Source organism: Triturus cristatus, chromosome 1_2 (genome assembly GCF_964204655.1).
Source record: "Triturus cristatus chromosome 1_2, aTriCri1.1, whole genome shotgun sequence".
NCBI lineage: Eukaryota > Metazoa > Chordata > Amphibia > Caudata > Salamandridae > Triturus > Triturus cristatus.
Window position 1 is genome coordinate 1,155,034,379 of NC_140580.1, and position 16,082 is coordinate 1,155,050,460.

A 16,082-nucleotide genomic window follows, 5' to 3' on the forward strand; every position below is an offset into this window, starting at 1 on the left:
TGGGACCTGCCCTCCACAGAGGCCCTAGCCTTACAGAGTGACAGAGACCGTCCCATGGCATCGCATTGCTTATTAAAACTGTGATTATCGTTTCAAGAGGGATGTGGAAGTTGCTGCTAGTCAGCAGCTTTTCTGTTGTCTGCTTGGACAACCCAGGACCCGGTAGTGGTAGTGCAGTTAATTGTGGATTGTGAAACCACTCCCCAGATGGACAGAGTGATTACTTTCAATGCTCAAAAGACTGCCACCTGTACGCGTTGAAAAATGTCAGCTGTGGTCTGGCTGTCACTCCCTCGTCATTTCCTGAAGGAAGCACAGTCTCTTGCACAGTCTCTAGCTGGGGAAAGTGTGGCTGTCTGTGAAGGACATAGCCAGTCCACTTGCTAAGGCTAGAGTCCCAGACGTTCAGAAGGGCATTTCCTATCGGACAATGGAAAACGTTTCATGGCCTAAACTTTCTTGGAAGGCGAATGACACCCCAGCGGGAACTACCCTGGACAATCTGTGCCCAAGGAAAGCTGGATTCTGAGACCATTCAGTCAGGATAAGTAGTTTGGCTGCCTTTTAATAACCTCAGACTAGCCCCCCTTTATTTTTGGGCATATTAGAGAACTGTGGCGCCTTGTACTGCCATGTGAAGCTCAGAAAATACCACTGAAGGTTGTCAGCGACACTGCTTGCTATCTGAAGGCAAGACACTGAAAGGTCATAGACAAGCTTAGTAATAATATTCATGTTTACTGTTGTCACTTGGACAACCTCAACACATACACGTCTGAACAGATGTGTTTTAATGCGTCTTGGCTCAGAGTAGATATGATGGATGATGTACACTTTTCTAAGCTTCTGAGAGAAAGGATCATTTTTAATCGCCATTTTGATAGATGACGATGTAGAGTGCGGATTAAAGCGATCAGCAAACCAAGAGCAGCTTTGCCTTTTTCCTATCTGCAGTTATAAGTTCTCCAGCAATGCTTCATACCGATTTAGCATTTGTTTTGCTTTACCTGTATCCTTATGGCCAATACCCTGTAGGTCGTTTTGCTCGACACAAACCATCTGCTTGAATTCCAACAGGATCATATTCGGACTTATTTTAGTAGCAGCATGTGTAGGTGGCTGCAAACTTTGGCGACCACCCTTGAGTGAGCCATACAGCCTGTATGCTTCGCTTTACCTTCTGTCTCAGTCAATTCCTTCTTCAATTTAGTTTGAACTGTTTCTTTTTAACTTAGCTACTGAAACCAGGTCCAAGAGTTTACCCTCAACAAAAGCCTTTGGGGCATAACAAAGCCTAAAGCAAGAAAGAACCCGGTCATCATTCTGTCAAAATATTCTGCTACAGTCCTGGCCGTCTTCTGAAGTAGGTACGCCCATTTTCCACTTCCTTGCTCTAGAAGCCGGATCAACATCCACAACTGTGGCTGACATATGAGAGAGTTCTGCAGCCAAGAACTTTTCCGTAGGCTAAACTCATCAGGCTGCCACACAGGAAGATCATGCCTATCCTAAGTTGGATGGACGCGCGAGTAAAACACATAGCTCCTGTTCATCAGGTGCAGGGCTGTTCGTGTGTCATTAACCATGTCAGTTAAGGCCTCTCTAAAGTCAGCTGGTGGTATGCTGGTGGTATTTTAGACATACCTATGCTCAAATCCTTACCTGTCCACCTGTTGGTGACTCGTCTGATTAAAATCTAAATCTCCTGCCATGATGAGAGCGGTCAGCAAATTCTGTTTCCTTTACAACACTTTTGATAAGACGTAGTCGTCCATTTGGAGCTAACGTAGCTGCTACTGCAAGCCCTTCTGCCCCCAATATGCCCCTCACTGGTATATGCATCCCGGCCCTTTTGAACGCTTGTTAAATTGAATGAAAGGAGTACCAGATTTGTTTCTTGTGAATTGTAAGTCTGTGTAGGAATAACCATCTTTTGCATGACGTGCCCTCAGATTTCTGCTGGCTGTAGAACTCTGTGCAATTAACCCTAGATGGTTAGTGGTGAAGTGCCTGTTCTTCTCCTTTGTAACTGGCATACTCCTAATTGGTATATTTAGCTTACTCATCAGGCTCTAGACTATGGTACAAAGTGTAAATGCCAACATTGGATGCAGCACCTATTATGGCATTCAGTACAGTAACAGCGTTAAAACATGACTTCAAGCCTATTTGTGTAGCCGGACTGTAGTGGTGTAAAAACATCAATTCAACCTGTCAAAATAAACTCCATTGTAAGGTCACAGCCTCACTTTTAAATATTAATAAGTATCCCCAAGTAGGCCTGGTCGCCCACAAGACAGGGTGCATGGTAATTAAAAGTAGTATATGTGGAATTTCAATTTGAACAGGTCCTTACAATGACTGGCATTCAAGAGCTATTTTTATCTGTGGCAGAGCTAGCTGTTATAAGGAGAAAACCAGAGTAAAGATTAAACATGCGAATACTGTACCACCAGAACGGAACTAGCTAGAAAAATAAACAACTATTTTTAGTTGGTATTGAAAGTCTAATTTAATCGTGAAGTTAGATTTTTAATCAATATTACGGAAAATCAACTTTTAGAAACATTTTTCCTGCTTGAAGTTCCGGACGTCTTAATTTGCATTTGCTCTCAAGCTTCTGCCAGTCAGTAGTTAGCATCTAAATAGGTGTGAAAAATGTACAAACTGTGTCTCCGAAGATAACAGGCTGACCTGAATAGGCAGAGATGACCCTCTGAACCCGACAGAATATGTAGGTGGGCCTGTGAGCATTCTTTTTGCCATTACTTTCAAATTCTGCTTGAATGTCAAATCCCACCAGACAGGTCTGAAGGGTTTTTACATATAACACTGCGGTTGCACTTGAAAGGAAGGGAAAAAGGGTAGCAAAACAATTCTTGTGTATCCACTGTCTGGATGCTGGATAAGCCCTGCTTTGTTCGACTAGACTTCCATCTCTGGGTTTATTGGGCGTACCGTGGCTAATTCAGACTGGATTTTGGTGTATGATGTGGGCGGACACTAATATTACCATAGTACACTCCCCACACATATATCTAGCCCTCAGAACACAAGTTTAGCCTGCCCGATTACTTTAACCATCTTGAAGCTGCCCAAAGTGGGTAGGGTAGTGGAACTTGTAACCCTTTAATTAGAGGGTGCCTAGGAATCAATACACCCACGAGCTTGTGCCAGGCATAAATGTGGCATCTCCAGGCACCCACTTCAGAAAACACCTAGATGTGAGGAAGATCAGAAGAGGACTGAAGCTGCTGTCCTCAACCAGAAAAAAAGTCCTTAAGGACTGGACCTGCCCTCTCTTGTACCCAAGAGAAAAACGTGGACTACAAGGGTCATAAGGCTGAGAACCTGTTACAACCACAGGATCACACCAAAGCTACAAGATCCTTTTTCCTACAACTGCCTAGCTGACCAGTCGAAACTGAACGTGGAATGAACCATCCTGTTGGCCCTGCCAACCACACAGACTGTCTCCAAGTGCCTCCCCTGAAGTCCGGGGGCTTTAGAAGTGTACTCCTGTGGTAGATTGGGACACTTTGACCACGATGAACCTGGTCGGTGAATTCAACTCACTTTCCATCGCTGTCAGCATCAAATTGTGCCTAGGGCCTAGTCTATCGAGACCACGGATTATCATTGGTACCTTGACTGCTGAAGGAATCTGCTTTTGTCGTACCAGATTTCTTTCTCTAGGTTTGATTTAAGGGTTAGATGATGGGAGGGCACATCATAAAAGTTTATGGAAGGATGCATGAAATAAGTCTAACCACTGGCAATTGTTCAAGGTAGCACTTCAACTTATCGATCTTTTGCCCACCATGCCACCTCATGGCTGGCTCCAAGCTGAGGTGGCATGGTGGGCCAAAGAACGATGGGCTGGAATGCTACCCCGAGTGATTATAAGTGGTTAGACTTCTTGCGAACATCCTCCTGTTATCTTTTGTGTGTTTCAGGACACCAGGGTTACCATAGTATACTCCCTACACACCCACCCTTGGAGCCCAAGCTTAGTGTGGCCAAACACTTTTTCCAGCTTGAAAATGCCCAAAGTGGGTAGGGTTGGTTACAGTGTGCTCATAAGTAATTCCCACCCATTAGCTAGTGTCAGGCATAAATGTGGCCCCTTCAGGCACCCACTTCAAAACACTTTTTGCACCTGTGAAAGATCAGAAAAGGACTGGACAGGCTGGCTGTGACCTGAGAAGAGCTCTGAAGCACTGGACCTGCTCCTTCTGGAACCCAGAGCGAAGAAGTAGACTCAAAGGGTCATAAGATTGATCTCCTGTTCAAGCTGCAGGGATACTACAAGAGGCCTTTTTCCTGGAAGTACCCTGCTGACCAGTGGCAACTGCACCTGGACTGTACCCTGCTGTTGCCCTCTGCCTGCCATTCTAGGAGTTTTTAAGTGCCTTCGTTAAGGTCCGGGAAGCTTTAGAAGAAGGCTCTCATGGTGGACTGAGATGTAAAAGACGAAGTCAGAAGGTAAAATATTTGGCCAGGATGACCCTCGTTGGTGTATCATACCCATGCTCCTTTTAGGTCAGCCTTAAGTTGTGTCTAGGTCCCGGTGCGCTAGGACCATGTCATCTACACTTGTCATTTGTGGCGCTATTTCCCATAAATCTTTCAAACTCCAAATATGTGGTACTCCCAATTGGAATTTTGCCATTTTATTACATTTTACACTGTTTTTCTATGTGGTTTGAAATAGTTATTGCGTTGCATTTCGATCTTATGACTGTTTTGGTGCTGCATGAATACTTTACACTTTGTCCCAAGTTAAGCCTGCCTGCCTTGTGCCATAGCTAGTGGGTGTTGAACTCAGAGTACTTTATTAACTTTAAGTGTTCAACCCGAAAAGGGTTGCGATTAATCCTTGGGGTGGGTAATCACCCGCCCAATTATTAATCCAATTTGTTACAGCCTGCTTATTCTATAGGCGAGATTAAACCCTCTCAGATTATATTTTAATATGTCTCCAGAATTATAACTATTTCAGCTCTCTCCGAGTTCAAGCAGGAGTGTAACCTTGAACTCTGAGCAGTGAAGGCCAGCCCCTTCACATTAAGAGGTAATCTCTTGAATAATTAGAAGTACAAGCAACCTTTCAATTGAGAGCATGAGAAACGAAGGTCTTATTCTTGAGTACCTTCATATGACCCCCCAACATCTGAACCCTTTTCTCCAACATAATCCAAAAGAACCATAAAAAGAGAAAGAAAATAAAGACTAATAACAATATCCTCATAACTAGGGCCGGACGCCTCAACCTTTTGTCAACTTCAGCTGGTCCCTCATTGATCCGCGAGTACAGTGGTGGATCAAGCTGAAGTTACATATGGTCTCCTGTGACCTTGCTGGGTACCAAAAGCATCTGTAAAAAGCACAGTGCCAAACATTTGGATTCAGTAATTCTCCTAACCAAGCCATTAACTATTAAAGGTCTTCATCTGATTGGATTCTCAGTATTTCTCTTTCTTGCGAGATGCCTCTACATGTGGAACACTGACAACTTTTGCTGACTTCAGAGTTTCTTCTCTTGACTGCTGCTTTCGAAATGACTAGGGAGCAGATTGGGCAACAACAGGATGGAAAAAAAGGTCTTAGGACCGGCATGTACCCAGGGGAGGTGAAGCACCAAAGAAAGAGGAATGTTAGTGATTTTCCAAACCTTTCAGTCCATCAAATAAAGCTGTATTTGGCTTGGAGACTGGATGAGATCAGTTTTAAGGCTTTTGGGTGGTTAAGGATTCTCCTGGTGAAAGGGGTAAGGTTGCAGTTGATGGCTTTAATGGAGGAGTTGCATTTTTCAAAGAGATGATTTTTGTTGCAGGCGGGAGGTGGTCGACTGAAGGAAGAAGAGATCAAGGAGCTCAGGAAATCCATCATCGATCCTATAGTCAAGACCCCAATATAGACATGGTTTTGCTCAAGCCTTAGTGACAGAAATGAGAGTGGATAGGAAGAAGGTGCTCAGGAAATGATTGTACCAATCCAAGCTGCTAGGGTCCACGTTCTGGATGCAATGCTTGTAGTGATCATAAACTCAAAGATTTAGCCTTTGCCAGACATAGGTTTTAGACAGCTTTTAAGGGGGAGAGAAAATACCCCAACTCACACCTGATCAGCTCCAACGATCTATTCTACCCGACATTAAAATGTGCGAAGAGAATCGTATCAAAAGGGTAGAAGGTTAGATGGAGGTGATGGGGATGATAAGCTCAGCTAAGAACATGCAGTTCTCATTTTGTTCATGGTGGTAAGTGAAAATTCCACAAGGAGGAACTCCGAGAAGGACAAGAGGAAAAAGATAAATGGTGGTTTTGTGGATGACCGTGACCCCACTGACTATTTAGCTAAGACTATCTGCTTCGGCAATAAATAGTTGGGAGTTCAAAGGGAGAAGATGGTCAATATTTGAGGACACATCTTGGCAGGCTGTCTTGTCTTCCTGGTTTCCAGACCACAGCATCCCTGGAAATGTGAACCAGTCGAGGTAAACACTGCTCTGCTTTCCTTTACCTGCAATGTCTCAGAATTCTCCTTTGGCCTTGGGATAACTCCTCCCCAATCAACTCTTTCTTCTTCTCGCACACTGCTTTAATAGCTCTCCTTCTCCTTTGAGGTTACCCTACATCTTTAATTCCACATCTCCCACACAGAAGCGATCTTTCATTTTTATCCTGTGATGCACCCCCGTCTCATCCTTTTCGGTCGGCCTCTCTCCAGAGAATCTAGGTGTTCTAAAGTCACCTGGAGGGTAATTGAAGTCTGCTATGAAAAGCAAAATATTCTATATATAGCAAGGATATAGTCATCAAAGGCCCAGAATGCCAAGTTTCATGCAGTTCTTTGCAAAATTGAAAAAATTACATTTCCCAATTTTGGGGTCCAATAGAAAATTTTTATCATGCCTAAAGCCAAAAACACTGCTGAAGAGATTTACGCCAAACTCGGATTGAAAGGAGAACTTTCGTTAAAAAAAAAGCGAGAAAAAATGCTTTTGTTGTAAAACGCACCATAAAAAGGTTAACTATGGTTCAATTAATGCAAATGGTAAAAACCCTGAAATTTGAAAGGTGTGAAAAAATACAGACTACAAAGGGCAAAACTTGGCAGGCGATGTGTATGTTGCTGCATACCATGACTGGCAAATGTCACTTTTTTTTCCAACAGGTTTTTCATTTAACCAAAACTATCTTTTAACTATCGGTTTTGCCACAACTGCCGTGAAGGAGAGCACCATCTCCAAACATAAAGAGGCTGTGGCTTAGGACACTATCTGAGCTTTGATCAGCACAGCAAGCTAACAAGATCGGCCTCGAGAAACACCCTCCTTCTAAGGAATGGATTAAACACTTTAATGCTCTGGTGCTTGGAATCCACTATGGGTAATAATGAATTCTCCCTGGACCACATGTCCCAACATGCATCCTGAATGGTAGCACACGAAGCGCGGCCCACTGGGGGTCATCACCCAATTAAAGCATGTATTAAGAGACGTCACAAGCGCCATGCATTTAAGAAGACAGCCCCTGATAAAGAGGCGAACGGCCTTGAAACGCATAGGGCTTCATTAACATACTCACCAGGATGCCAAGGCAGATTAAAGAAGCGCTGGATGCGAGTGAGCTGTGAGTGCCTCCTTAAAGTGTGGGAAATTTGGACACGGCATCCTTGCCGTGAAGGAGAGCACCATCTTCAAACATGAAGAGGCTGTGGCTTAGGACACTGTCTGAGCTTTGATAAGCACGGCGAGCTAACAAGATCGGCCTCAAGAATCACCCTCCTACTAAGGAATGGATTAAACACTTTTATGCTCTGGCGCTCGGAACCCACTGAGAGAAGTTGGCCTGGTATATACTGTCCACAGGTTATAGTGGGCACCTTGCACCAGTCCAAACAACCCTTATTGATGATCAGGTTTAAGACAACCTTTATTGAAAACTATCCTAGTGGTAGCTATGGAGAGCAGCCTTCAGGCTAAGTCTCAAAGGAATGTAAAGCAGCTTGGTTTACCAGATTGTAACCTCTTGAATGACTAAATGAAAGGAGAACCACACAAGGTATATATAAAGTATATGTGTTTATTACTAAACACTCTCTACTAACCTCTTTATGAGATTAGAGAGCAAGGCACACAACAATACAGTTCTAAAACGACAGTAAGTAGTACAATATACAATGAGCCCCAGGGGAGACCAAACCATATATTAAGAAAGTGGTATAAGAACCACGACTTGACTAGACAGTGCCTAGAGCACGTAGAATCGCTGGGACCACAAGGAACCACCCAAGGTAGTGACACAGGGGACCCACGGGGGACGCGTGCAGTGTGAGAACACAGCCGCAAGCTCCGTACAATCCTATGGGAAAGTCGCGGTTGGAATTTTAGAGCTTAAGGACACTTAGGAGAGGACTTGGAGCAAACCTTTTTAGACTTAGAAGGTTCTAAGGCCAGCACCCACATGAGCACCGGAGTACTCGTGTTACCTAACCCAGGGAAGCCGGGTGCATAGGTGTCAAATGGTGTCGGGAATCTTCGATGTCTTCAATGGAGAGTTGCTGCAAAGTGCTGCTGCCGTGGAAAGGAAAAGTGTCCGGTGTGATCCAAGCCTGGATCGAAGATGTGATGAACCTGAAAGCAGACTTGCCAGTGACCATGGGCACGATAGATGAATGCCCATCGATGTCGGGTGTTTCAGGTGCGATGAGGTGAAGCTGGACTCCACTGCCATGAAGACCAGGAGGCGTCGACGACGACCACAGTCTGCAGGCGAGCTGTCCCATGAAGGATAATGAGTGCTGGGGGGGTCGGTGTCCGGATTGGAGACCAACAAGCCTTGACAACAGCAACCCACGCGGTGAAAGTAAAACAGCTTCGGTGTGGACCAGCAAGGTCCTGTGGACTCCCCAAGCGATGGAGAGTCAGGGCACGCCTGGAGCAACCAGGTAAGACCATTGAAAGTCAAAGTACCCTTCTCAGGGACCCACAAGTCGACAGATAAGGGACCTCGAGAGGAATCACTAAATACCAGCCTACGGGTCACTCGAAGAGTGTAGGCCAGTAATCGTCGGTGGAATCACTGCTCGGGGTCTGGACTACAAGTAGCCCAAAGCACAGCCTCAGGGATCGCCAAGAAGCATATGCTGCTGCAAATGAGCACGGTGTTCAGGGGTTCGGGTTGCACGGTCCCCACAAGGGCTTTGGATCTCAGGATTGCTGAGAGCACGGATCGGCCTCGGGGAAGCTTGGAAACCCACCTCCTGAGTTGCAAAGTCTTCGGAGTCCTTCAGGAGCTGCGTAGTTGCAAACCGGACTGATGCATCATTGGTGCCTGCCTTGCAGGGGAGTAACGCCTTTACTCCAAGGGAGATTCTTCGGTCATCCAACGTCGTGTAGATAGTACAAGTTCTGGGATTCTGGAGCAGAGTTTCGTCCAGGTAAATCTAAAGTCCTGTAGTCAGGGGTTCCTACTTTATACCCAAGGAAGGGGTGGGACAAACTCTGGGGACCCACCTATAGGAGGGTCAGGAGAGAGGGGTGGCTACACCCATATCCTTTTTCCAGTTTCGAGCCAGAGCAGGGGCTGGTAGCCCCTGCAACTGGTTTGAGGTGGACTATGCACAGTGACACCAAAATGTGCCCCCAGTGCAGACATCAAAGCACTCTAGGAGTACACCCACCCAGCCCCAATACACTAAAGCCTGTCTGGGAGGTGGTCACACTTCCCTATGACAGGAAACCTATTGTCCTGGCGTCCCCTGCCCGATTTTCATCCAGCGGCAGGAGGGCAGACTCATGTCTGTGGCTGGCAGCATCCATTTTGTGATGCCAGGGACTGTGAAGCTGGTACCGGGTGTACCGGTGAAGTCATGGTTCTCCCTCTAGTAGGGTGGAATCATACCTCCCACACCAGTTACTGATGTGGAGGTATGATTCCAAGGTGTTTGACACCAAACACAACATATTTCCATGCAGCCATTCCAAAGTTAACATTTACCACAAGGTTATAATGCACTTAAGAGTATATGGTTTGGCTGCATCACAAACAACCCCGGAATAAAGGTTCCGAAGGCTGCAGAGGGGCTCTGCTCATGCATGGGCATCCTCTCACATAAAACCCAGCACCCTGCCTAGAGGATTGATAAGGCCTGCCATGGGGATGACTGATAGGCTTATATGTGCAGTGATATGGATAGATATAGGGAACCTATATCTAAGTAAGGGGTGCATACACCACCTTACACAGGCTGCTGTAGCAGACCTGTTGTGTCATTTTAAATGGTCTCCCAGGGGTGGCATAATAAATGTTGCAGCCCCTGAGAGGCCTCTGGGGTACCTATGCCCTGGGTATATAGTATAGCTTATACTAGGGACTTCTAAGAGTACCCCAGAATCCAATATGTGGTGTACCTAAAGTACATGCAATTAGTTTTAGGGAGAAAACAGTTAGACTGGGGTCCTGATTAGCAGGACCCCAGTCAAACTAAGTCGAAAACCAGCAAAACACCAGGCAAAAAATGGGGGTAACCATGCAGTCAGATTCCACCTTCCTACACCCACTATGGGTAAAAATGATTTCTCCCGAGACCACATGTCCCAACATGCATCCTGAATGGTAGCACACAAAGCGCGGCCCACTGGGGGGCCATCACCTAATTAAAGCATGTATTTAAGAGACGTTATAAGCGCAGCGCCATTCATTTAAGAAGACAGCCCCTGATGAAGAGGCGAACGGCCTTGAAACGCGTCGGGCTTCATCAACATACTCCCCGGGATGCCAAGGCGATTTAAAGAAATGCTGGATGCGAGTGAGCGCCTCCTTAAAGCGTGGGACATTGGTGAATTATATATATATATATATATATATACATACATACATACATACACATATACACATATATACACACACACACATATATATAGTAATTGCAGGTGTTTTTACTTTCACTTAATGGAGGTTTCGTCTTCGACAGTCAATGGCCACATTACTCTATCACACAGGCTTGTTTCCCATACAGCAGTTACATCACAAGTTACACTTTTACAGGCTTCGCATTTGAAGAAACAAAACACCATCATGACACAGGTCACACAAAAGCATTTCCACCAGCATAACTATTCCTCTAGTTACCTCACTCCAACTACAGAGAGATGCTGTGCACAAAGAAGATAGCTTGCAGCGAAGTAAAGACAGAAAGACAGTAAAGAATAAATAGCATAAGCAGTTGACAAAAGGGCAGATAAAAGACAGAAATAAACGAAACACAATTAAACATCTAATAATATTATTAGGTGACAATCACTTTTTTTTGTTAAAAGCACATATTTGGACTCATTCGCCACCATTTTGAGCCTATCATAGCCAAAAACACTACATCACAAGGCAGCACCTACTTGTCTGTGAGGTTGATTTTGACAGCTGAAGGAGGGGGTGTGAAGCATGACCGTGCTCCCCCACTGTTCACAGGAAGGCCGGAGGGCATGGCCGGGGTGTCCAGCAGGGACTTGAACCCACTGGCTCCGAAGGAGAAGGGTGCAGCAGGAGGGGCAGGCGCCACAGATAGTTTGGAGGCAGCTGGAGCGAAACTGAAGTTGGCGGATGCAACACTACTGGAACCTGGAGCTCCCTTAGAAGCCTCGGAGGTAAAGGAGGCAGTATCAGCAGGCTTTGCGAGAGCAGTAGGTGCAAATGAGAAGCTGGAAGAGAGTCCCAGAACAGCTGCAGGCTGGGTGGAAGCTACAGGAATGGAGGGTGCTGAGGCAGTTGGGGAAGGGATGGTAGATGGAGAAGTAGGAGCACCGGAGGCACTTCCTGTGGAAAGAAAAACAGACAACAGCGAAGATGTGAGAACAGCAAGGAACTGGCCTGGGTTCAGACCACTGCATTAGGTCTTGCACGGCTGTGAACACACTACCCTTCCTACTAGCAATAACAGACTTGCAGTGCTCTGCTGCACCGCCTATGGCCTGAAGAGTTGAATTGTGTTCTACCTGCTCTACTCAGCCGCAGTAACTTCAACAGTTCCTTCTTCCTTAATAGTATCACCTTTGTCTGTTCTGCTGCAGTTCTTGTAGCCCCTCCATGAACACATTGCAATATTCCCACTAGCCATCTTTTGAACTCATACCTTAAATCCATTTACTGCTTGAAACCCTTCCATATAGTGCATCTCCAACTTTAAAGCCTTCACTCCAGGCCAGGTCTTTTTCAGAGTCCATCTTCCCATTGTATCTGCTTTTTTAATCCATTGATTCAACTACACCTCCTGCTGTGAGCTCTCCCTTCCACTCCACCATCTCAGAACATCGTCTGCTAGTTTGTCTACTGATATAAGCCCTACACTCCTATTACTAATGCTGTGAGACCTTCCTACCAGCCCATCAGCTCCTCCCTCTCTCAACACCTGCTCATCCATCCATTCAGCCTCCTCCTTGGAGCCCAAAACCCCAGTCCATCCACTGGTTTAAACCCTCCAACTGAGTCCATCCACCAGTATAAGTTTTTAACTCCAGTCCTTCTATAGGTACAAGCCCACCACTTCAGTCCACCTGCTAGTAGGAGTTTTTATCCCAGTTCACCTGCTGGTATGAGCGCTTTGCCCCACACCATCCACTGCGATAAGCTTTTCACTCCAGTTGATCTGCAGCTACAAGCCCATCACTTCCCTGCCATTAGGAGCCCTTCACCCGATTTCATCCGCTGGTATGAGCTCTTCGCTTCAGTTCATTCACTGGTATGAGCCCTTTACCCCTGTCCACCCGCAGGAATGCTGGTCTCACGCCAGTCCATCTACAGGCATGAGCCCATCACCTCAGACCAGCTGCTGGTAGGAGCCCTTCACTCAGGCTCATCCACTCTTAAGAGCCCTTCACCCCAGTCCTGCAGCTGGCAGTCCTGTAGTGCATCTGCCAGTACGAGCCAAGTCTTGAATACCTTTATTAGAGTCCAGCTCCTATTTTTGTCCCTTTCCTGAAGTCCATATCTTGCCTTCAGCCATTCCATCCAGTCTATCAACTGCTTTAAATGTATTCCCTTCACACAGCCTACACATACCTGGTGCTTTTGCCTGCCTTTCGCCTTCTACAGAAAGTGGCTCTGGTGTAGTTATCAGGGATTTGACGCCTGGATTTGTGTTGATCATATAAAATGGACACAAGACACCATCAGTGGACAACACCAGCAGTACTGGGGCCGGGGGCAGCACCTTCTCCTCAGCTGTAAAGCAAACAAGAGCATTTTATTATTTTCTTGCAATAGCAAGCACTGGGTCCGAGCACTGGAGCGGAGAGAAAAATAGGCAATGACACAACGAGACTCAACTAGCTAAGGAGTTCTTGCTGATCACAAGGGGGCAAACGGATAGAAAAATTATTCCGAACTAAAGTGGATACTTTTTAACTATCCCATACCGACATGTGTATAGAAGAAAGCCAAACCCGGCTTGTAAACTCTGAATCAGGGTACACAAAACTGCCAAATACCCATCTTTAATGAAAAATGGCGGCATGCATACTCAAACATAGCAGTGTCTGAAGGGCTTGCCACAGGGGGGGAAAGAGAATGCAGCCTTCAAGTTCTCTTAATATTTTGCTCTGTCTAGGGTGATAATGTGCAAGGGAGGGAAGTCTTCATGGTCTCTCAGTCTTAGTTACTCAATCGTATTCTCTGTCTAGGGGCTAAGAGGGAAGTGACGGGAGCGCAGTCTCCATGTACACTCAATGTTAGGCGCTCTCTCAGCTTGGGAGGAGATGTTGAGGCATTAAAGTACTCCGTCGCCATAGTCTCGGTGCTACGCCTCTCCTTGGAATGGTTCAGTCTTCAGGTAATAAAATATTCTTTCTGGAAGGTTCATCTCAAAGGGAGAGCTCGGTGTATCCGCTGTCAGTATTGGTATTGCTAGACTGACTTACAAGGGGAGGACGGTACCTCAACAGCTGTGCTCTCTCAGACAAGAGTCTCTAGAGAAATTATAAAATACTAATTATAATAATGATAATACTAGTAGTATTTTATTTGACTAATTAATGCTCATTCACAGTATAACATACATGATAAATACCTTCCCTAAAAACATTGTACAATGTTTCAAAATAATCATGCCATGCTAAACTTTGGAATTCTCTTCCTGCGCACATCCGTAGCATTAACAACTACCTGGCATTCCGCAAGGCCATTAAAACACACCTTTTACCCTTTGCTATAGGCCCTGCCTTCTTTTAGTAGCCAGGCCCCCCCCCCCCACTTCTGCTAGTTAGCGCTGGGACGCCCCTTGGCTGGGGCAGCTGTGCGCTATACAAAACCTGTAACATAACATATCATAAATAATAAAACCATGTCTTACTTCATTTAATATTAAAGCAACTATAAAAACAGTCCCAAGACATCCAAAAACGTATTAGCCCTGATAAAAATGTGTAAAACATACAAGATCTTATCTTAATTCATCTAATTATATATCCTACTTCTTATAATACTAAGTGGCGAGAGTGCCTCGCTCTTCTCAGTTCACTCCTGGTCACTTACAGTGGAGCGCACCTCTAGGTGAGCATGGGCGTTTCAACCTTACACTGTTTTTCTTTGCTTTAAGGAATTCCTTCATGGCTTATCTGGGTATTCACTGTGGACAGGGGTGCAGAGGGGAAAGGCATGTTAAACGTACAATATCCCACACCAATTGCTTGCCATCCACCAAGACCTACAAAGTGGGATCCCTTGCTGGCTGGTGAAATCAAGAGCCACGCCGACGGGCAGGGTGTCATCGCTGTTCTCAGTGACCGGCAGCTCTGCACGACTGGCATCTTCCAACACCCACAGCTCCCAGTTAGCCTGAAAAAGAAAAGATGGCAAGAGGTGGAGCCGGAGGAATAACGTGCTACTGCGTGTCAGACAACTGCCTTTATTCACTACAGATATGGTGTACCTCATCTAATTGAACATGCAGAGCATGAATGAGAACACATGAGCACGCCATCTTTCCCATCACACCAGTCCACACTGCACATATCTCCTTCTGCCATGCCAGTTCATAGTGAAAAACTTTAACCTGGTGAATTTTGTTTGGTTACAGGGCAAAATTATGTAACTTTATCATCTCTGACATGCTCAAAATTCATGGCCTAAATTGAATCCATCACCTATGGGCAAATCTGTTTGTAGTGTAGGCTAAACCATAAGATACTAAGTTATGTTTATCCTCTTTATGAGCACCTCCATAACAGTACCATATGAAATTTTCCTAGCAGCTTGCAATTTCTTGCAGGTACTGCCTAGGTCCAGAGTGGAATGTGAACATGGTCTGCTTTGCGTTCAAAGGATTGCCTTCTTTTAGTCGCACACACAGTTCACAAGCTAATTCAATGCACTAACTCAGAGCATAGGGGTCACCCTAAAATATCCTCCGACCCAAAATACACTAAATTACAAGCCACAATGGACAAGCTAAGCAAGACCATGAGGCTTTAATGAGATCTTCAGAAAGCATTCAAATGATTACATATCGATACCACTAGTCATTTTTAACTATTAGGTTTCGTCTGTTTATTTTAGATATGTCAGATGTTGGCTGGAAGATGCCAGATAAACTGGAACATCTATGCAACGGACAACTGCTTAATAAGGGGGAACTGCACTGCTCCAGCAAAACACTCGGCACATTTTCCATTTTGCCCAACAGACCTCAAGTTACCCTCTGTATGATTCACTCTTTCATCTTCTCCTGTAGGAGCAAATCACAGGAGACAAATCCCAGCACCCGAGGGTTGCACAATTATTCTGTGCTCAGCAATAGGTAACCTTAAGAAGAGAGGACTAGCAGAATAACTAACAAATCCCAGCAACATAAAGAATGCACACTTCTGCCATAGTTCAAAATGAATATGGATCTCCTACATCCCAAACAAGGGGTAATTAGAAGTAGATACATCCTGGCAAATTGATGGATGCAAAAAGAAAGTGTGCCCAGGTATGCAAGACCAGAGTTCGGGCAGATTCTCAGCAGACTACTCCTGGCTTCGTTGAAGGATGCACAAATGCCGAGTGGTCAGCAATGGTGAAACCTCAGCAAAACAAGCA

At 45.4% G+C, this 16,082-nt stretch overlaps 1 protein-coding gene across 2 annotated transcripts in view; it reads right to left on the reverse strand.

The window, feature by feature from the left end:
* The window catches only part of NUP214 (nucleoporin 214), a 385,271-nt gene that overhangs the window by 306,955 nt on the left and 62,234 nt on the right, over positions 1-16,082 (reverse strand). For both annotated transcript variants that reach the window (XM_085613954.1, XM_085613953.1), the window contains exons 10-12: positions 14,711-14,837; positions 13,065-13,226; positions 11,405-11,822 (exon numbers count right to left, since the gene is read on the reverse strand). In XM_085613954.1, coding sequence (XP_085470080.1) covers positions 11,405-11,822; positions 13,065-13,226; positions 14,711-14,837 — 707 coding nt within the window. The remainder of the gene's footprint in view (positions 1-11,404; positions 11,823-13,064; positions 13,227-14,710; positions 14,838-16,082) is intronic.